Genomic DNA, 23,595 nt, shown 5'->3' with positions numbered 1-23,595 from the left:
ATTGTTGAAGCAAAAAGGGCACAAAAGAAGTAATTTGGAATAATAAAAAATCAAGAACTGTTCCTTCCTATCCGGAAGACAATTGCATTTCCAAGAAATGTTTGTTTTATTTAGGACACATGAGCACATCATTATATTGCCATAAAACCTCTGGCAATTTTTTTTCCTAGTGAGGGCCATACAGTTTTGACTGATGAAAACATAATAGTCCAATGTCATGATTGGTTGTTCAAGAAAACAAGGCTTGAAATAATGTGCAATGATTCCTCTGTCAGCAAAGTGGACACAGTCCAAAGCAAACTTAGAAAATCAATGGATTCTAGCGTGCCTCCTTCTATATGGAATTAAAGCCAATGTCATTACCTGGGTGTTCTCCAAAAGCTGCACTAATACGGAAATAGGAATTTGTTCTACAAATAGCCTCCACCCTGTACAATGAATGTAACATATACAAAATTCATATGTAGGGTAGACCTCTGTAGATTTAGGACTTGTAATAATAAACTAAAGAACTTCCAATTGAAACCATTATAGAAGACATATTTTTTTGTCCAAAAACGTTCCCATTCTAAAGTATATTATATCTTTCATTCCGTTCTTCCAACTCTTACTACCACATTACTTAAGTACCTCATTTTGTAGAAGTAGGATTGGGCCCATTTATTTTAATAAACTCTTGAAACAGACGGACAGACAGATATTTTTGAAGAGCTACAGATTATTGAATAACCTCAAATGATAATTGATTGGATCTAGACATTCAGCAATTTAAGACATTATTTAATGAAGCTGTTTTCTTGGATGATTTTTCATTTTATTGTTACCAAACTTTTTATTGGCATATTGTAAGAGTAGAGAATTTTTTTTAAAAAAACATGAAATTATATAACCCAAAACCCATATATAGACCACACACCATATAGCACCTTATTCATTATTCACCTATAGCCTGCATACTCTGCAAAATTTTAAGAATTGCAGTTTCAAATAAGTCCTTCACCAAAAGTAGTAAAATTTAGGGTGAAAATGATTCCTCTGAATGATTGAGCAGTAGAGTTTTAACAATAAAAAAGTCAAGGAAAACAATAACGATTTCTTTCAGCAATCTTTCCTTGATTCACTTTATGTTCAGAAAGAAATTTCATTAAGGATTGGAACACAGAAAGTTCAAAGATTTTTTTCTTTATTTTAGCTATACTCCTATTGCTCTTCTCTAGAGGATGCTGTTTTCACCCATTATTTTACCTGCACCTCACTGCACCATCTATTCTCTAAAAATGAAGTACTATTCCATATTTATTGCATTACACTTGGAATTGCTACTTGCATCTCTCACCTTAACTCCTGTACTTGTTTAAGTAAGGAAATGAGGAAGAATTCAGTACATAATTGTATTTATAGATTCCAATCAATATTGGGATGTTCCCAGTAAAGAACCTTGCATCACATTATGCATATATCTTTGTATCTGCACCAATAACTGTCAACATGTTATCGTTTTATCAAGAATAAAATGAGAATTAACAAGATAGAGAATATGGCTTCTGGAACTCTTTCCAAAGCCTTTACCAGCAGTGGCCATAAGACACATTTTCCTATGGATTGGGATGCATTTGGATAGGCTGCTTTGAGTCACATGACCACGAGGGGGAAAGGCGGGGCTTTTAGAAGGGAGCATCTGCTGATATGCTGAGCCACTGCTTCATCCAATTGTGAAGCACTGAGGGAATTTTGAGGATGCTTTTATTTCCCCCCCCCCCCAAGCCCCAAGTGTCTTTCACTTTTTTAATTCATGGCTTTTTTTGCAAGCTTCTTCTGCCACATGCTTGGTTCCATTTTTGCTTTCTCAAATGTAACATTTAGGAATAGTGGATTGTGGTGAAAAAGCACAAATTGTGTCATCTGTCTGCTTAGCCTTCAAATGACCTGGACATTTTGGAGGCATCTGGCAGCAGATAAAATATTTCTTACTTAGCTTATTAAATATTTAAGTACACACAAACCCCAGTTTTATTTTTTATCGCTTTGATCCTAAAGATTATCTCTCTCATGAGGGACAGAAGTTCCCTGAGGATGGATTCCAAGAGAAGTCCGAAAGCTCAGAAGACGAAACTCTGGTCCCAGGAAATGACCCAGATTGGATCCTGGATTACCCCCCCCCCTCAGGCATTACCACATTTTCTATCCACATCCTCTTTTTGAATGCAAGCATGACCAGGCCAAACACACCCAGTAGCAGCACCCAGGCATCTCGGTAAAATATAAGCAAGCTTAGGTCTTCCTAACACTGGAATGGGGAAGCACCACGAAATTCCTGGGCTAGGAAGTTAAAAAAAAAAAGTTTTGGAAAAAGCATTACAGGTAATTATATTGTTAAGTGAAATATTTGTTAAGTGAGTTTTGCTCACTTTTCTTGCCACAGTTCTTAAGTGAATCACTGCAGCTACTAAGTTAGTAACCCAGTGCTCCCCACCACCTTTTATAGTTACTTGGTAACTAGGCTAAACTCCACCCCCGTGCGTGCACACACCCATCACCTCGTGACCCAGAGTGAAAACCACCCAGCAATCAATTATGGATTTTTCGCAGTCAGTTATCAGTTCTGGAATGTTCTCAGTGGAAACCTCCTGGCAGTCAATCATGAAGAGCTTTGTAGAGTTCTCAGCTGGACTGCTTGTGGAGGAGGGAAATCTCCATCCGATAAGCCCGAGTCTTGGCAGCTGGCCCAGTTGTCCGTCCTCCCCCGTCCCCCTCCCAAATGGCAGCCGGAGCTTGTCAGAAAGTCATAAAAAGGGATCAGATAACCTTGGGACACAGCAACGGACATTAATATGAAGTAGTTACCAAGCGTCTGAATTCTGATCACATGACCATGGGGATGCTGCAAAGGTCATAACTATGAAAAACGGTCATAAGTCACATTCTAATGCCATTACAACTTTGAATAGTCACTAAACAAGCTGTTGTAAGTCGAGGACTACCTGTATTTTAAAGAAAACAACCTGGGCACATTTATGGGATCACCAAGGTCAAGCCTGAATGCCACATAACTCCAAAGATGATGAATCTCTCCTCCAAGTTACCATGAATGAAACCAAGACAAGATCTTTACCATTTATTTCCAACAGCCACTAAATATAAAAAAGATAAAACATTAAAATACAGAGTATTCTGGGCCATGAAAGCATAATTTATTTGGTGATACAAGATTCTTTATTCTTTAAGCATTGTTGTAAATCAACTGGCTGTCTATGCAATTGTTTACTTCTGTACATTGCCCAGAGTCTATCCTGATTAAGACTGTAGATAGATCTAATGAATGAATGAATGAATGAATGATCTAATAAATAGCTACAGATATTTTTCCTCTTGTTCCATGAGAAAATTGATTATCTTGTAACAGAAGCTCCATCATACTAAAGCACAATTAATTAAAATTAAATTAAAAGAATCACATTGGCATGTGATAGAGCTATTTATATTTTTCCTATATTGTGCCTCAAAAGTTTTCTACTATACACTGAACAAAAACTATAAATCATAAAGCTTATATCATAAAGAAATTATTCTTGCATGTTACACATATTGTATTTATCATAAAAAGTATAAATTAGAAACAAAGAATGATAGAATACACTATCTCTATTATGTTTTCTTGCCATTTGTACTTGTTTTATTTGATTTTTATTTTAAATTGTTTTGTTTCTAATATTTTATTATGACAATGCCACTCAGTTGCTAGATGAGATGGGAAGCTACATATATGTGATTAAATACATACTTACAAATTAAAAATTAATGGTATATTAAATGTATATCAGTGATGAACATTACTAATGTATTGCAATATACTGCAATATATATGCAGTGATGCATGCTTTGTAAATTTTGTAGTATCCCTATTGTACATTCCACTCTCTACATCCTGTTTTAAATTAAATAAATATAAATGATGCCTAGTAGAATACTATGACCTTTATTTTATTGCAATTAATATAGACTTACAGAGGAACAGTTAAACTTCAATTTGAGATTTAAAGAGCCACAACAACTTAGAATTTGGGTACTTTGATTGAGCACATGGAATATGACTGAATAATATTAATAAAAATTAATTCCCCTGGAAGAAAGAACTCTTCCCTGAATAAATTACTTTCTCTATATTGAAATGTTAAACAGATCATTCTGGTACAAATTAATACTGAAAACTGAGCACTGCAATGCTGATATTTTCAGCTGATAATATTAAAAAACACAGGAGAATATAGAAGTAATTCAAAAATTCAATATATATTTTTTTTAAAAGATTACTGCAATGTCATTTAATATGTGCAATTGCCTTAGGAATTCAATGCCAGTTTTTTGTGTATGTTATAAAACTGGGAACTGAATAAAGCCACTGTTTTCTTGTTTAGTTTTTGCAACATTTTTGCATTCTCCCAAGGAATTGACTGTAGATTTGTGCACCATGTAAAAGAATGTGTCCTAAATTACTCTACAGTTAATACCTCTAGTCATCCAAAGAGAGTATTCGTCTTGTTTTTGGTTTTTTAGTGTAGACAAAATGTAAGAGCAACAGAAGCAAAAACGGAATAGTTACTGAAGTCTTCAACCAAGCTCATATGAAAACAGTATAAAGAATATGAACATTTCAATGATGGTACCAGCATTATGAAAGACACATAAGGCTCATGCTTCCAAGACCCAAAATAGATTTATTTGGGCTTCTTGATGGACTGATTAAATGTATGATTGATCTAGTTTGTTACAGTCCTGCTGTTTGAATTTTATTAGTTATTAAGTTGTTTATTGGTGTTAATGGTCTATTATTTATCTATTATTTATTTGATTTATACCTCTTCTTTCTATTCATGTGAATACTCAAAACAAATTGTGATTTTTAATAAATTGGTAAGCAACTTTGCAGATTTCATCTTAAAGATACCCTTAAATAAACAAACACAGGAACTAAAGAAGAACCTGTTATTGAAAAGAACAACCATTTCCTAAGTTTTGTCACCCAAAGCCTACATACTAGAATTCTTATAAAGTTAATTCCATAGTACATGGTTTAATTTTTGAAAAAAATTAAAAACTCAATTCACTGATAAAAATGAATGATTAAAACATTCATGAACTGCATTCCAGACAACTTTTCAGGCAATACGCACTACACACTTAATCCAGTGAATATTTCACCTTAACAGATAAGAATCAAAATCGTATTTAGTCAACATTATACCTCCATTGAGATCAGATGCTGATGGGAAGTCAATAAGCAGGACATGTGCAAGAGTAACCCTAATCACTACAACTCAGTTGGGGCAGTTGGCTTTGAGAGTAGAACAACCAGTCATCCATCTCCATTAAGATACTAATTTCTTTTTAAAACGATTAGGTGGGTGTCCAGTCTGTCTACATGCTTTGAAAACCAAGTCATAGTTTAGTTATATACTGAATCAATTATTATAACTATTCAAGCACAGAATACAGGATAACTTTATTTTCATCTGTTCCATCAATTCAGGAGAACAAACAAAAATTTTGCTTGATTCTCTTCATCGTCCCTAGTTACATACCGCAGTTACTCATCTGGTTTTGCACTTTTTGTTGAGCTACAATGCCCTTTGTTATCATGGGAGTTTTCTTTTAGAGCTTCATCCTTTAGTCTTTCTTCTTTTGCATCCGTTTAATTAAATGCAAAAGTTTCTTTATAAGGTATCAAAGATAACTGAGGAATACAATTACCAGCTCTTACAAGAACGTTTCATCATGTTTTGAGTATTATATCAGTGAATCAATAATCAGTAGTAGTATCCATTTAACTCTTTTTATAAATAGAATATGATCAGAAAAATGAAGAATGAACAATCTGATCACCCCTGCAAACCTCCAAAATCTGGGGCTTTGTGGGACCTTCTGGCACAGTTTTCAAAATACACAGCATGATTTCATTTCCAGAGTAAAGGTTACCTATACATTCTTTCACAAATTTAATCCTATGTCAGTATTATTATTTCTAAGCAAAAATATCATTTTATAGTTCTCTTATTCCATTGGAAACTTTATACAATAAACAGTATAATGAATGTTCATGGCATTAAAATTTTTATTACTTAAAATATTTAATTTACAATGTATTGCAGTGGTATTGATAAACTATTCAAGCATACGAAGCACAGAATTATGAAAATCTGCTTTTTATTTCATTTGTACTATTTAAACGTTAGACACCTAACCTTTACCAGGCTAGAGAAAAAATATAATAGAAACATATTTGGCAAAATTACATATACATCTTCATTTCCTAAGTATTGTTACTTAATATGCTGAGAGAAGTATATTCAAAAGAGGGGATTCTTCTCAATTAAAATTTAATTCTTCCTCAAAATTGAACAGTCAAAAAGGCACATACATAATCTTGTTGTGTGGCCTTCACAGTTAAGGAATGATTCCTCTACATAAAGCTCTCTGGGAGAAATCAAATGCAATTTGCCAAAGTGTAACAGCATTCAGTCTAATCTGAAACAATTTCTATCGAAACACCAAGTAAACTATTTTTTGTATACAAATATTTAGATTGCCACACACATTACTTTAAAACCTATTTTACTTTGAAGGAAATTCTACTGCCTCATTCTCAAACATGAAAGCTCAATCATTTACCATGGATAAAACAGATATCAGACTGTTGACGTGACTTTACAACATTTGAAACCACAACATGAAAGGTGTAGTTCTTTAGATCTGCCTCTACTGGATGAGATTCCATGTTCCATACACCCTTTTTTAGTACTTGGATGTTTCTTACAATCAGAGTAACATTCTTAAAGCTTCAATTGTGACTATTTCCAAATAAAACCAACTATTTCCAACTAAAACCAATCAAAGGAGCCTATTAGTCACAATCTCCATCAAACATAGAACTATCTTATCCATCTATCGCAAGCATAATCAGCAAACTAACTATAAATCCATCCATCCATCTATCTATCCACCCACCCACTCAGTTTTGGTAAACAGGCAATTAGTTTGCCAGCTGCTAGTATTTTATTAAAACAATAACAACTGGTCTTTGGAAAGTGAGGTGGGTAAAAAGAAGACTGCTTTTCCTGTTGCCATCAGGAATGGGTTAAATCCCACGACTGTTCCCCAAAACAATTAAAGCCTTCTGATGCCAATATATTCTCACTTTCTGTGGTTTAATTGCCTTAAAAGTTACCTTCAAGCTTCACAATATGGGACATATTGTTCATATTCTAAGGGAGATGTATTAATGTTGAATGATGTTAAATGTCCCTGTCCTTAAAAGGGCTTCCAAGGGGTCTTTAGAGAAAAATAAATAAATGAATAATTTAAAATCACATTCTAGTCTTTCCCCCTCTCCACTTGCTGTAGAATATATAAAATATTGACCTTTTTCTCATTGATAAATTAACTCTGTGAACCCATTTTGTTCCTCTCCACCCCTTATTTGAAGCCATCAATCTGCATTGTCCTTTAGCTGGACTATAACCGAGTTACTCTCCCGCTGTGCCCAACCCGAAAAGTATCTTTGGCACCTCTGCAGTTTGAGCAGCTTCACTTTTTTTCTCCCACACCACTCAGCCTTGGCTGCCCTTAAAGAAAATCCTCACAGAACAACGTGTCAATTTTGCATTCCTTTACAAAGGCAACTTCTATTACAGAGACCAGTAGCTTGGCTCTGCTTCCCCACAGACAGAGGGCTTTGTGACCATGTAGAAACCAGGGGAAGGGAAAACATTTTCTGCATGAAAATGCAACCTTCTTTATCACAGGGAGCTAGGGCTGGATAAGGAAGAAAATTCTCCCTCTGTTCCCCACCTTCCCCAAGCTCTTATTTTTCCTCTCTCTCCTTGGTTCCAGGCACCCATGTATTATTTTACCAGAAAAAAATAATTTGTTCAATAAATCTCTATTCATAAACCCATGTACTCAGCCATTTAGAATGGCAATGTTATTGGCATCCCTTATCTGGACACATTTCCATACATTTAAGAGCTTCCAATGCACATCCCTAACATTTCACTCTTTCATTTCTCTGACAAATTGCCCACATCATCTTCTTTATATCTATTCATGAGTAGCCAGGAAGGCATGTTAAAGGAGAAAGGTGATCGAATGAATCTTAAATGGATAGCATCTAGAAAGCTTTATTATTATTATCATCATCCCCAAAGCTTCCACCATCCACTTTATTAAACAGGTAGGCTATGATCTAAGTTACTAGACAACAGTCTCCATTTTGCCATATGCTTTACCATATTGAGAACATAATGTTTCTTCTGGAACTTTTCCTGTCTGGGATAGGAGCAAATGAGATTCCGGTTTTACACACTCAAACATGTTAAATATGTTTGAATGTGGTTGCTAGCCAAGATAACCTAGGATTACCTGGTATTTATACAGTACCATTAAAGGCCTTTAATAGATGGTTCCTATCTCAGTGACCAAGGGAGATCTCAGAAGTCGTCCTCTTTTTAACACCATTTTGCACAGTAATACTAAGGTAAATGATGGCTAACAAATTGGGAGTCAATATTACCCATTCCCTCAACCCCTATGATCCTAATCTATTTGGATTTTTTAACTTTCAATAGTATTTATTATTCATTGCCCAGATGCGTTTCGAAATACCTTCCTTGCAAAACCACAGCAAAGGTCACAGGTGAATAATCACGTGCAGAAAGGCTCTTGCAATAAGAGAGAGAGAGAGACAAGTAAATTGGTAACCAACCTGTCAGCATAGTTCTATGTTTACTGGAGAATAAAATCACAAGTCCTAATTTAATAGAAAAGGAAAGCCTTAGCTAGATTGGTTTTTCTTTTTAAAAAGATGAATATTCACATATTATATTAAATGAACAAAATGAGATCCTCCCTCTTGGAAGGAATCTAGAGAATGACCAACTGTAGACCTTCAGAAATCCTTTTATGCAGCAACTGGTGTGGAGTGCAACTCAGTTTGACTTACAGAGATCATTTAAATTTGTTACACGAAGGGGCAGTGGGACAATGGGACCCTTTTGAAGAGCACCTACCTTCCTTTGGTGGCCGCTTGGCTTCTCGTGTGAGATTGCAGACCTGGGTGGTCTGCAGTTCCTGGGTGAGACAACCTTCTGTCTGCTCATTCAGTGGCAATACGACATTATTGAGCAACACCATGGAGTGGTCATTTCCCCCTTCTTCTCCTAAATGTTGAGGGCAGGTGCATTTTGTATACATGATCCCACAGGACTCGGTTCTCCCATTCTCAGATTTCAAGCAGCTCTCCAGCCAAGTGCATAATACATGGCAACCAAACTGGCTTGGGCTCACCTTGTTCAAAACCAAAAATTCAAAGAAAGACTTTTTATCATCTTCCTTTTTGTATAATCCTATGAAATCAAAGGGGTAGACTCGACGTATCTGAATGAAATTCTTATCATATTGCAGAAATACAAAAGCATTCTTGGAATCACACAGCTGCATTATAGAATGGTTATTCTTTAAGAGATCCTTAATTTTTTCATGAGAAAAATGATCAAATTGATAAGCCAGCAAGGAAAAATTAGAGCAAGTAAAGTCCTTTTTGGAAAATTTCAGGTAAATGCTATATTTGGTTGGATCTGGGTTTTCCAGCGTCCATGTGCAGTTGGTAAAGTTTTTGGGAAACATTTCACTTAGAGAATACGATCCATAAATGACCCCCTTCACCAGCGTTGAACACCAGAAGTCTTGGGCAGCATTAAATCCAAACATAACCAGGAGATAGGTGGAAAATATATAAATCAGCAAATTACGAACAGCCTTCATCCTATGTCATTTGGCCTGCAGAAGAGGAGAGGAAATCAAGAATGCAGGTCAAATGCTTCATGAAGCTCAAATATCTTCTAAAATTGCAGCCAGATATTTTCAGGATTCTATTTAGAATATATATGTTATTTCCCCCTTAAAAATAGTTTTAAATATATTATTTTTATTCAAGAAATTGTTGGATGCTGTGTGAATAGTGCCACCATGTGGTCAATTTGGCTGACTAATTTGCTTTTCCAGATATTTTTTTAAAAAATAACGTTTGTTATATTATTAACACAAATATGTATTTTTGTTTTGCACATGTTCAGGTTGGCAGGCTATGATTATTTTAATGACAAACTGTATCAGATAGAACAGAAATTATTTTTATATAGCTCTTCTATACAGTATTTTCATGCAATAAGGAGAGAAATTGGGAGCAACTATTGTTACTCAGCATCTTTTCTACTGTTATTGTCACTTTGAACAATTATTATGAATCATTGCCATAAAAATGCACAATTTACTCTTTCCTATACTTTGGGCATTATCTTTTATATGGTTATCACTAGAATAGTAGATTAAGTATATTATTTTTTTTAAAAAAAATCCGAATAGATCATTTAATTCTGAGAAAAAACTTTCTTCCATCTATCAGTAGGAGAGCAAGTTACAGTACTTTAAATACTGAAATGTCTCTGAAATTCACTCCATGTGGAATATATGGAGTGAATTTCCAATAGAAATTAAAGGGGCTACTTGCTTTCTTAAAATACAACTTCCCTCTTAAACAATCCCACACTGATGCTTTTTTTTCAAATATGTGTGTTGGGTAATAGTGCCATGTCTTCTCTTATTAATTCTATCCCGGAAATAGCACATGCATTTTAATCCTCACAGTAGCTGCAATTTCTATGTATCTCTTTCTAAAGGAAGTGAATTGCAAATAGATTTACTTACAGAACATTTAAGATAAACTGTGTGTGAGAGAAGACATTTCCAGCAGTCATATTTGTGAAGTTGTTTATTTCTTTATTTAATGGTGACCAGTTCTCTGTGATGTCAAGTTAATATTCTTAAATGAATTAGTTAGCACTTTTTCTATTATTTATGTAGTGAAAACATAAATACAGTTAATAAATGTTATTAATTCCTTTTATTCTTTCCAGCTTTTTTATCTCCACTCTGAATGACCAGGCAGCATCTCCCTCCCCCCAATTGCGTAATGCTGAACAAATCAAGAGATTTTGAGCTTTCCAGATTATAAACCACAAGCTCTAAACATGAACAGGAGGAAAGCAAATGGCTTAGTTTTCTTTAAATCTGTAAGTTCCCTAAGAAAAACAACAGGGTAGGGAGTAGTGTGCATTGTGGAAAATAAGCATCCCCAAGAAATGACAATCCCTTTTCTCTTTGCTGAGCATTATAAGCAACAAATGGCTTCTTTGCAAAATGAGGCTGAAAGGATGAGAAGGAACTTGCTCATGAGCAAACCCTGGATGTGATGATCCTCTACTCTACAAATGTTGCCGGAGCACTTTGTGAGCACTGCAGCCGTGTTATTATTTGTAAAGGTTTCGACACTGAAAGACAATGTGGAATTAAAAGCATAACTTTGGGAACTCCATTAGTAAAGCACATCTATTTCAGAATGTGTTGTGTCTTGGCTTTATTTATACATTTTATAAAAATCTGAGGAACTGCAGGAAGAAACACTAGGAAAATGATTTCTTTAAAACAGCCAGAGCTTCTACTGGCTGGCTTGTGTTCTGTTAAGGCTCTTATAATCCAATGGATATTATTTTGGCTTTCCTGTTTGATCAGGAAAGAGACTGTTCTTACAATGGGGCAATCTTTTAAACACACCAAATACAGCAGAACATAATATTTGGGGAAACGATGCAGCAAATGCCAGTCATTTCAGAAGCAAGAGTTTCATATGATTCAGACCATGAAATGGGGAAAGAGAAAGCTGTTTTCAAATGTTTGATTCCGGAGGACCTCAAATCCATGGGAAGTCAGTTTTTTCTACTGAAAGACAAGACAATCTGCTTCTCTCTCTCTCTCTCTCTCTCTCTCTCTCTCTCTCTCTCTCTCTCTCTCTCTCTCTCTCTCTCTCTCTCTCTCTCTCTCCCCACCCCAGGTGATACTAGTTTAATCTAACCTAGACGGCGCCATCACTCCACAGATTGGCTCCACCAAGGAAGAGCCACAGACCTCCCTGAAACTTCCCATTAACCCGAGCAATCCCCCTTCTTCGTTTTCTTTCCGTGAAATCACCATGTCCATTCACATCCATGGAGGCAAGATTCCTCTTGCAGTTGGGCTATCAATCCCGATTACTTGCCCACTTGCCAAGGAGTGTTTTTCTAACTTTTGATAGCCGGGATGAAGAGGTTTTTGCAGGTTATGGTTTGTGTGTCAAGTCCTATTATCTCACCTCGCCTTGCTTCCCAAGCACAAAAAAAGAAGAAGAAAACAGGCTACGGTTCCCATCCCACCACCCTAGCCTAACTGCCCCAACCACCTTCCCATTTTCCCGCACAACCCTTACCTTCCACTCCGAAAGCAGGCAGCTATGTCTCTAAGAAGATCCTAGCACCACCAGCACATGTCCCAAAAAGAGGCACGGAGACATTCCCCTTCTGGCGGAAGCATCGTTGCCCATTTTCCTCAGCTGGCATTCAAAATCAAAAGCAGAAGAGAAAGGTGGGGGCGGGATAAAAATTAAAATGCTGGGATTTGGGAGGGGGTGGGGGAGGGGGGGTTAGAGGCAATCGGTTCTGGCCAAAGCGTTTCTTCCAGATCTATAAAATCGAACCAAAGATAAAGTGAAGTAGGGAGGGGGAATTAAAAAAAAAAATCCAAACCGGATTAAGATGGGGGACGGACACTGCAGGAGGAAAAAAAAGGGAAAGGGATAAAACGGGCTTGTTTGTTTTTTTTAAACAGCAGCTCACTTGTTTTGTTTTACTTGAAAACAATCTAAACCCTACAGCAGAGAAACCCGGAGAAAGAGGCGAACCAGAAGGCAAAGTCAAAAAGAGATCCACTTGCCCTACTGCAGATTTGTTGGCGGGCTTTGGCTCTTTGGCTGTGGTAAGACCGCTTACTCCCTTCCCTCTCTTCGCCTCCCTTCTCTCTCTCTCTCTTCTTCTTCTTCTTCTTCTTCTTCTTTTTCTCCTTCTTCTTCCTTCCTCCTCCGGCTCTCAAATACCTGAGCGAAGAGCCGCGACTGAGGAATGGGGGGAAATGAATCTCTCGCCCGCTCTTTCTTTTTTTTCTTCTCCTTGGCCAAGGATGGCGAATAGCTGTTTCGAAGGGAAGAAGCAGGACTCCGTCGGAAGAAAAGAAGAGAGTGACGAAGGTCTGGGGGAAGCGCGGGAAGAGAAGAGAGAGTTACAGTATCTCTATGCGTGCGGGTGAGTGCCTGCGTGCCCGAGTTTGTATGTCAGTGCGTGCGGGTCAATGTGTGTGTGTGCGCTCGCGTGCGTGAGAGAAAATAGAACTGCTGGGAATGTGTGAGTGCGATTTAGCGTGCGCCTGGGCGCTGGGCTTCCTCTCCAGTGGCTCTTCGCGAATGTGTGTGTCTGGGTCTGTCTGTGCGTGTGCGTGTGTGGTATGTGTGTCCGTGTGTGGTATGTGTGTGCGTGTGTGTTTGTGCGCGCGCGCGCGCGCTCCTTTCTCGTTCTCTTCCCAATGGGGTGAGTGAGCCCCGCGCTCTCCAGAACGCGGGCGCGCCTTAGCGCGCTCCCCAGGAATCTCTGCCAAACCTACCCCCCATCCACCCACCCACGGCTCTCCCTCCCGTTACAGCAGCCAGCGCGGGTTTTAAGCGGAACAACCGCACCACCACCACCACCGCGCGCGCTCTCTCTCTTTGGGGCTTGTCTCCCGCGCCTTTCGCTCAAGCGCGCGCGCAGGAAGGGACCGAGTGTGTGTGTGTGTGTGTGGGGGGGGGGTCTGCTTTCGCGCGCGCCTCGTGCGAGTGCGTGAAGTAAAGCTTTCTTCCCTCTCAGGCTCCGGCAAGTGGAGCCCGCCGCGGTGCGATTTTACACGTCACAGCTACTCAATCCTAAGCACGTTTTCCTCCCCACAGAAAAGCCTCTCTCCCTCTTTCTCCCCCCCACCCCCCTGCGTCTGGGAGGTTTTTCTAGAGTCAGTTCCCACACCTCTGTGTGGCCGGGTGCGAGCGAACCTCAGAGGCTGGGCAAGAGAAGGGGAGAGCGCGCGCGGAGAGGGTGGGTGGGTGAGGGTGGTGAATGGTGATGATGGGGAGACGAGGCGGAGAGTGAGGCAGCGCAGGAATCGATCTCTTTTTTTCCCCCAACCTTCCTTTCCTCCTCAACACCCCCCCCCCCCAAATACAGAGTGGGGGAAAATCCTCCCGCCTTTGGACTTGGCTGTTTTGAGTACAGCCCTCTGTCGCAGCCCCGAGAGCGATCGGTTCGCCACTGCGAAGCAGGTTTCAGTGATCTGGCGCTCCGTGGAGAAGAAAGGGGGGGACCGTTTTCAAAGTGCCGCCTTTCCTCAAACGGGAACAATGGCCATTTTCTCCGCCTGGCTGTAAATTAAACACTTTGTTCTTTGCCCCATATCTAAAGGTTTAGAATAATCGGGGTTTTCCGTTCTCCCGGGCGTGGAGAGATGCGATCAGCAAGCGCTTCTGGACTCCAGCGATTCCGGCTTCCTCTCCTCTTTTTAGCCTACTTCTCTCACACACATACCCTTAACATTTAACGTCTGTGGGAAGACAGAGAGTGACGGAAAAGGACCGGGTTTCTTTATTATTTCTTTATTTGTCGCGCTGTTTTCGTCGGTTTCTTCGCGGCGATAGGAGCTCGCCTGCTTTCGTCTCTTGGTCGCGATAGGGGAATGCCTGATGGCGTAAAGATGCAGCCAGATGTTCGATTTGTCTGGCTGCTTTTTTTTTAACATCTACTATTCTTCCTTCTCCCCCTTCCCGCTCCCCGCCCCACTGGGATATTTTAACACCGATGACAGAAAACTGAATGGCCATTTGAAAGTAAGATTAGCCTGTCCGGAATAATTCTTGAAAGCAAGAGGGATGCAACTGAATGACAATAGGCACAAACGGACTTTCTTTTTTTTAAAAAAAAATCAGAACTGCACTGCAGAAGAAAAGGAAGGCAGGTCAGCCGTGTTATTGAACCTTGAGATTTGTTGATTGAATTCAAGGAACCCAGAGGAGTGCCAAATAGAGTCTCTCCCTCGCTCCCTCTCGGCATCCATAACTAGAAAAATGGAAAACTTCAAAGAATAAATACCTAGGACTGCACCAAGGCTGGGGATGATGTAGTCCGAAGAATGTGATGGGGATATCCAGAATACAGCTGTTAGGGCCCATATCAAAATCCTATGATCTGAAATGGAGCCCATCGAAAGATGAAATGATAGGCTCACAGTGAGTAAGGCTTTGGGAGGAATGGCAAATGAATGATGAAAACACTTGATGGTAAGAAGGGATCTTGTCCAGAATGGAGTTTCAGTGTGATGACTACTGGAAAAGAATGGGCAGTAATTTGACAGTGAAATAATATGCTGTTGCCCAGTGTGACATAACAAAATTGATATTCCAAATGAGAGGTAACAATAGGCATACTTTGTGGCCATGAGGCAGCTGGGACTGGGCAGAGCACTGATAATGATATGAAGGTCACCATCGTGGCTTAATGAGGTTCTGGACCCAGAGCAGAGTACAGTGCTATGACTGCTCAGCAAAATGGTGGAAGAATAAGGCTAAATGATAACTGGCTGGGACGGAATCAACACACCTACTCAGAACCAGCTCTAGGAAAAGGGTGAATAACTCCAAGCATTAGACTAAGGCTGTGGGTCTCAACCTTCCTAATGCTGCGACCCTTTTATACAGTTCCTCATGTTGTGATGACCCCCAACCATAAAATTATTTTATGTTTTCCGTATATTTTTGAAAATATGTGTTTTCGATGGTCTTAGGCGACCCCTGTGAAAGGGTCATTCGATCCCCAAAGGAGTCCTGACCCACAGGTTGAGAACCACTGGACTAAGATGAGTTGAAAGAGAAAGTGGAGGTTACTGACAGCACCAAATGACAAAAGGAAGAGCATTTAATGTCAAGGAATCCCTTAGAATCAAAAGCTGGGAAGAGGTGGATTGATAATGAGAAAATAATAGCAATTGGAAATAAGACTTGGGATGAATGATAGGATGGAGGAGATCACCAAACATATGTCACCTAGGTTGACACCCGTCATTTGAGGAAGATATTTAAGAATAGGAGTTGATTAAAATGCCCGAGGAACAAATTAATTGGATAATCTTATAAATACATCACAGAGTTAAAGGGGTCTTCTTCCAAATGTTACTGGGAATGAATGAAATACTATGGGGTGCTGTAAAAACCAATCATCATTTTAATGACTAATGGGAAATGTAAGTCTTTTGGAAAGCATTGATGTCAAGGACATGGTAGAATGAGAAAACGAGCTGTAAGGAATTGATAGAATTATTCAATGGATTTATAAAGACATGACAAAGTAATAAAAATATCTTGGGTATAAATTGGTAGACTGATGAGAAGATAACATTTGACAGAAAATATATATCTCACTGGAAGAGACAAAATGAAACTCATGGAAAATGTGCATATGTGTATCACCCAGAGCTACAAAACGGATAAATAAATAATGATTATAATTACCACTGATGTCTTTATAATCAATATAGATTTCATGAAAGATAAAAGAAAGGTTCTTCTTCCCTTGGTACTTCCCAGATACATTGGGACAATTCTAAGAATTTCCTTCATGTGTTCTAATTGAAGTTGTTACATTTCTGATGGGAGGTACGTTGGAAAGTAATATAAAAGAAATGCAGCCTGAACACACTAACCACAGATTGGTGAACAAAAGTTAAATGCACAAGCCAGCATTAGTACTACCTTGCATAAATGGTACAACATTTGCTCATGTTCATCTGACAAAAAAAAATCTGTTATTATACTAACAAAACTTCTAAACATAACATCATCTAGAGAATACAGAAGAATATGAGAATAGAAAAGAAAAATCTGATTTACAAAAACATAAATTATTTAATAAAGTACCAGAATTTATTAATTTTAATGAATATATTTTCCTTCCTCCAGAATTTCAGGACATATAATATTCTCCTTAACATGTTATCATCCTAATAGTTCAGTGAGATATTTTGGCTAAGAGATAGTGAGTGTTTCATGTGCATCAGTCTAAATTTGTATCTATTATTTTATTTAGGAATCTGCTGCTGTGTAAACAAATGCACTTTATAAAAAAAATGAGAAGGTATTCTAAACCCCTGATTGTTTTTCTTTTATTCTTCCATTATTGTTTTTTACGTGTGGCATTTGTTCTTTGGGAACCAAAACTTCATGTTCTTCATAGAGACCATTTTTAATGGAGACATAACTTCATGCGATTTTGTCTGAATTGATACATAATGGTAATCCAGAATTTAACTGAAGTAGTCAAAGCTTAGTCTTAATTGTGAATCAAGTGTCTGCATCATTCCATGATTTTCCATGTTTGACTTTCTACCTGGCAGAGTATTTTTCTACCAGTCTTCCCATTTGAATAGACCACTAAGGTAGGACCATTGGGTTCTTTTAAATCGGGTCCTAAACCCCTGGCCACGGCCCACTATTGGGCTGTGAACCAAACCAAGCCCGCCCAGAAGCGTGCAAGCCGCTTGCACGAGCAGTGGGCAAGCATGTGTACACGTAGTCCATGTACACGCACTTGCCTGCTGCTGACATGGAACTATCCCCCCTCCTCCCCCACACCAGTTTGCAAAGTCCAAAAGGTTGGGGAACATGAATTAAATGTATTTAATTCATGGCATTTAATTGCCATTCACACTTTTTTTCTGTTCTTGCTTGTTTTCAATGATTATGCAGATATATCAATGATTATAAGTGGGCATTTGGCCATCTATAATTTGTTTAGAATCTTCCTTTGTATAGACTTCCTATTTAGTTCAGGTTGGCTGAAGTTAAGCAATTGAAGAAAACAATGTAGGCAGGAGTGAGGGAAAGGAAGTAATAACTGTGAGCATGGACATATTAGATTTCTTAAAAAATTAGCCTATAGGTGTTTCACTTTTTTCTTCTTTCTTGTTATTTCTCCATCAGCTGCCATGTGTTAAAATGTTCATCAGTAATTTCTTTTTTGGAGAAGTTAAAAAGCCACTTAGAACAAGAGTTGTTTTGTTGCTTGTTGCTTGTACATTTTGCTAAATTTTACACAGATAACCTAATATTTAAAGGGTGCTTTGCTAAATCTAGGAGTGTTTTTAAATTTAAATTTAAACTTTAAATTTAATTGGCTAGCTGCAAGATGCATTTTATTTGTGGGGCAGTGAGGCGAGAATATCAGGAAAAGCTACATTGATATACTGGAGAATGTACAAGCCAATTATTTTAGAAAGCTATTATCTATTATCTATTATATGTTTTTGAAGATATTGTTGCAGTTGCACACAGAGTAATTACTTTTCACATAGGGTACCAAAGAGGATAATATTTTCACTGTTCCTCAGTAGATATAATTTTGAAGATATAAAAGTTGTAGACGGCATCTGCTGATAATAAGTGAACAATAAGATCTGCTCACTAGGAATTCCACTTTCACTGATGAACACATTCCATACAAAGTGTTACTTATGTGTAACATATAATTTATTATATGGACACTTGGCAGAGTCACACATACTATATCTCTGATCAGCTGCCACAAAATTCTTTGCCTTTATAATTCTCTTGTTTCCTCCAACTTTTTTTAAAAACAATACACTATTATGGGCAATATTTAGGTTGTCCAATGCAAATACTTGAGGAAATTCGCATTGTCAGCTTTCATAGTCAGTAGTAGACTAACTATAGGGTGATTTTTTAAGTTTGTTATCATCATCACTTTTATATTGCATTTTCCCACTAAAGCTGAAGAGAAAGGGTGCTGGGATCCTCACTTGATCTTCACAATAGAGATTGGCCTTAGAAGTCATCACTGTTTCCAAATCACCTATTACCTCCATAATTGAAGTGGACTAAAACTGGGACGGGAGTGAACCATCATAGCTATTATTAGATCACATGAGTAACCTATATGGGGTGATGATGAAGATATAAGAATAGGAGTGTGAAGTTCACCTTAACCATGGAAACTCATTGTGGAACTTTGGATCAATCACTCTTTCTGTCAGCCCAACTTATCTTACATGGTCTTATGGGGAAAAATAGGAGGACAAAGCAGTATATATAGCACCTTGACATCCTGTTAAAAAAGTCAGGATATAATCAAATGCATGAATATTGATGTATCAACAAAGCATTTAATAATATCTTCCTCAACCAGCATAACTTACTGCGACACCCCAGTTGATAATATTACATTAGTTTTGATTTAAAACATGCCATCAGACACCCTGATTAGGGGCACTTATGTCATTGCTTTTATTTTACATGGATGGACAACTTCTCCACCCATCCTTTCACTGCAACTTTTTAAGAACTGCTGGAAAAATGAATGCACTGTGTATATAGTGAAATCTTAGATAAAGTAACACAGAGGTGAATGGCTCTTTGAATGCTGAGCAAGAAATAATGACCTTAGGATAAATACGTCTGATGATGGATATTGCAAAGAATATGCAAAAATAGAAACCTTAATAATAAACTATGAAAGAAATCATAATAGTAAATTATAAAACATGAAAACATCTAAACATTTTATGTATGCTTCCTTTTAGCAACTCTTTAAAGGCTATTATGTTAACAAACGTAGGTGCTTCGTACTAGCTTCTTCCCCCCTTTTTGAATACAAGCAGCCTGAACATAGTTTGAATCAACTATCATCTTTCTTAGTAATCTGCTACTGCTTTGTGACAGTTTAATTTGCCACAATTTTAAATCAATTACGAGGTCTAAGGTTTTTTTTTTTTTCATTCTAGGTAAATTTTGTATCAGTGAAATATGATAAGTTGAATCTGAAATGACCTATTTAATTCAGCCTACAAAACCAGTAACAACCTAGAGCCGTCCTTCGCAATTGCAGCTCCTGGCAATATAATATAAACTATATTACAACCTTGTAACTTTCATTAAGAGGTTGGCTTTGAAAGCTTCTCTGCATTTCTAAGGGGCTCCTCAGCAGAAATCAATTAATGATTAATGATTAAATGGCAGAGCCTGATGATGGTGATAATGATGATGATGATGGGAGTCTATAACAAAATGTCATAACATCTCTAGCATATTATAAGCTATAAGGAAATCAAGCAGGACATTTCCTCTCTTGCCAATGAATTTTCGGTTTTCTTCTCCCACTGACATTTTGTGATGGTTATGTGGAACGACCTTGGCAGATTGGAGAAAGAGCTGCAGCCAGGGGAATAGTCAGATAAGAGGCTTTTAGCCTGAAGCAGGGATGAGGGCATGACAAACATCTCAGGAAGGACCCTCCCTATTTTCCTTGGCTGCAAAGGGCGAAGGGAGAGAAATGTATTTTCAGACTTGCAAGGTTCTGTTAATATAACCTTATAATAAAGTAAAATTAGTTCATCGGGGTATGCTTCCTTTCTGTCTGTCTGTCTCACAAGGCTGACATGTCTTGCCCCAGAAGCAGAAGTGGAGACTGAGACCAAGGGGGCAGAAAGAGAATGGGCTGGGGCGGAGGGCCAACCCTTGTTAGCCATCTTCCTGATTTCCCTCTTGAAAGTTGCTGCATTTTATGCCTTCCTTCAGGGCAGATAAGCTTTCTTTGGGAGAAATCTATTCTATTGCTTTTCAAAAAAAAATTCCAAAAAAATTGGTAGTCCTCAAATTATGATCCTCAATTAGGACCAGCATTTCCATTGCTAAGCAAAGCAATTGTTAAGTGAGTCATGCCCAACTTCACTATCTAATAAATAGGTGATATGATAGCAGTCTTCCAATATCTAAGGAGCTGCCACGACGAAAAAGGGGTCAACCTAATCTCCAAAGCTCCTGAGGGCAGGACAAGAAGCAATGGATGGAAACTAAGGAGAGAAGCAACTTAGAACTAAGGAGACATTTCCTGACAGTTAGAACAATTAATCAGTGGAACAGCTTGCCTCCAGAAGTTGTGGGTGCTCCATCAACGGAGGTTTTTTTAGAAGAGATTGGGTAGGCATTTGTCCAGAACAGTACAAATCTCCTGCTTGAGCAGGAAGTTGGATGAAGGCCTCCAAACGTCCATTCCAACTCTTATTGTGTTAGTATAGCATTCTGGCTGTTCAGTTCTGAGCTGTTCTTCTGAGAAGTGGGAAAGGATCATCCATAGATACTTCTTTATTTAAAGCTGTGTTAAGCTCCAATTTTCCTGGGTACATAGGTTTGTTCTGTATTTATTTTTATTGCCTCAATTTTAGCCCCAGTCCTGTAAGCCTCTCCACTAGAGGCCATTTCCTCATAAGCAATTTATTATATCTTCTGGCACAACTCAGCCATCCCTATGGAAATATAAAGTTGGCTCTCATTACCCCTACTACAGCACAATAGTTGGATGAAGCTAGAAGACTATCTAAAGTGTGTTTACTGTTATAGAGTAATTATCTATTTTTTAAAAAAAGAAATCATACATGGGAGTTTTTATCTGGACAACCCACTTGCACACAAGGATTTTATGACAGTTCAAATCCATCTCTGAACTTCTGTGTTTCAACAATGTTATGAAGGCAAATAATATCCCTGACTCAGCCACAGAATATTTAAAAGCCAGAAAACCTATCATTTTCTTTAAAGCAATGGAACTCCCTCAAGTTTATAAGTATTCTGTTTTCCCATTTGTAGAAATATTTATTTCAATCCTGCTTTCTAGACTTCAGCAGTATTCTAAAAAACATAACATTCAAGAGTGAAATCAAAGCAAATTATTTTTCAATCATTAAAGTAGCCATTTCTTTGCAAGATTTGCATTTAAAGTTATTTTTGCCTGTTTGTTCTGTTTTCTTTCCCAGGTAAGGAAAGTGCTCCATACTAAGCTTTTCTGGATGTTTTACATACTTGTAATGCTTTTTGCCTTGGCAACTTTGCTTTTCTACAGAAACAGTGCCATTTCATTAAGCAACCACACATTGCTCTGCTGTTATAGTATTTAGGTTTGCACTTCCAGAAAAGTGTGAGTGTAAGACACTGCTAAATAGATATCTAAGAAGATGCTAAATAGAGAACTAAGAAGAATCTTATTACCCCTAGGCTTTAATATAACATCAGCACAAAATCAATGCACATAATCTACTTAAAGTCACACAATTTAAAATACAAAACAGTACTCCACTACTAGAAGGAACCTTGGGTGGCATGTTCCTCAAATCTCCCTGGGGAGAGTCAAGTAGTTCAGTCTTTCGCTCTTTCATTGAAAGATAAGTGAAATAGGGAGGGGATAATTCTGCTCACTGCAGCTATGTGCACTGTGTACATCTATTATAGAGAATTTAATCAACCTTGTGGAGAGACAGGTGGTCATTACATTGCTGTACTTGGATGTCTTACAAATACCAGTTTGTTGGTAGCTGGAATCCTAGATTTCAGGTAACAGAGGAGAAAAGAATAACAGAAAGGACCTTGGAGGTCTTCTAATCCAACCACCTGCTCAAGCAGCAGACTGATACCATTCCAGATAAGTGGCTGTCCAGTCTCTTCTTAAAAGCCTCCAGTGATGGAGCAACTTGGTATGTGCTTATCTAGAACAGTAAAATCAATACAAATCAGGTAGGAATAGTAGTTACGGTACCAGGCTAGAAATCAAAAGACTGAGAGTTCTTGTGCTGCCTTTAATGAAAAAGCCAGTCACTCACTCTCAACCCTAAGAAGCAGATGGGCAAAACACTTTCAAAACTCTTGTGAAGAAAACTTTTTATTAGAGTCACCAGAAGTCAATACTAGCTTCAAGTCAGTCTCTCCCTCCCTCTCTCCGTCTATCTCTCGCTCCCTCCCCCACATAAATTATACTGCACACATACACACATATTGAGCTGAGACTTAAAATGGTTCAAGTAAGTCTCAATGATTTAGAGAGCCTTAATTCTGAGTTGCATAGAATCAGATTTATCCAATATGTTGTATTGCAAAAGAGAATTGGGCGCTTTTTAGGTTCTACTGAATCACAACTTTTAGCAATCACTGCCACCATAGACAATGATGAGGAATGCTGGGAGTTATAATTCAGTAATTTATTAGAAGCCCATATCTCTGGTGGTGGGGGTAACTTTTGGAATTAAAATAAGAAGATATGGATCTATGTCTTCAGTCAGTCATCAGGCTCACTAGATTATCATTCAGCCCTATGTTATTTCCAAGGGTGTTACAAGAATCATACTGAATAATCATGAACTCTGTCCTGAACTTTTAGGAAGAAAGGTAGAATATAAAGAAATAAAATGTTTAAAAAACTCTGAGCTTTAAGACATATATTTTCTTTCTGCTATATTCTGGAACCCAATCCCTGCAACCGAACCATACAGAAGTAATAACTTAATTGTACTATTCAGGATAAAGGGGCTTTTAACTGCCCATACAGTATGTTGGGAGCAACATCACAGTCCACAGAAAGAATGTGCTAATATAGTAATGATACAATTCCATTGCCATATAGTAGATCTTTCTTCCCTGCAAAGAAAAGGCATGCAATGTAGAATACACCATTGCAAGCGAAATATTTAGTTGGTATAGGCCCTGTTTTTGGGCAGAACAGGACAAGAACCTCAAGCAGCTCTTGTGGGGTTATAAAAAGCATTTAA

General features: G+C 38.0%; 1 protein-coding gene across 4 annotated transcripts in view; it reads right to left on the bottom strand.

The window, feature by feature from the left end:
• The window catches only part of ADGRB3 (adhesion G protein-coupled receptor B3), a 514,089-nt gene extending 501,591 nt beyond the window's left edge, over nucleotides 1-12,498 (bottom strand). For 3 of the 4 annotated variants that reach the window (XR_014174267.1, XM_081940251.1, XM_081940252.1), the window contains exons 1-2: nucleotides 12,353-12,498; nucleotides 9,063-9,831 (exon numbers count right to left, since the gene is read on the bottom strand). Coding sequence is in view for 3 of the 4 variants with exons in the window: in XM_081940251.1 (XP_081796377.1) it covers nucleotides 9,063-9,816 (754 nt within the window). In the remaining variant the exon portion in view is untranslated. The remainder of the gene's footprint in view (nucleotides 1-9,062; nucleotides 9,832-12,352) is intronic. The other variant, XM_081940253.1, reaches the window with a different exon arrangement.
• Nucleotides 12,499-23,595: the final 11,097 nt, after the last annotated feature.

This window comes from Natrix helvetica (assembly GCF_964273705.1).
Source record: "Natrix helvetica genome assembly, chromosome: 2".
In the NCBI taxonomy this organism is placed as follows: domain Eukaryota; kingdom Metazoa; phylum Chordata; class Lepidosauria; order Squamata; family Natricidae; genus Natrix; species Natrix helvetica.
Note: the sequence above shows the minus strand (reverse complement) of the source record. Positions and strands in the feature narration are given on the sequence as shown.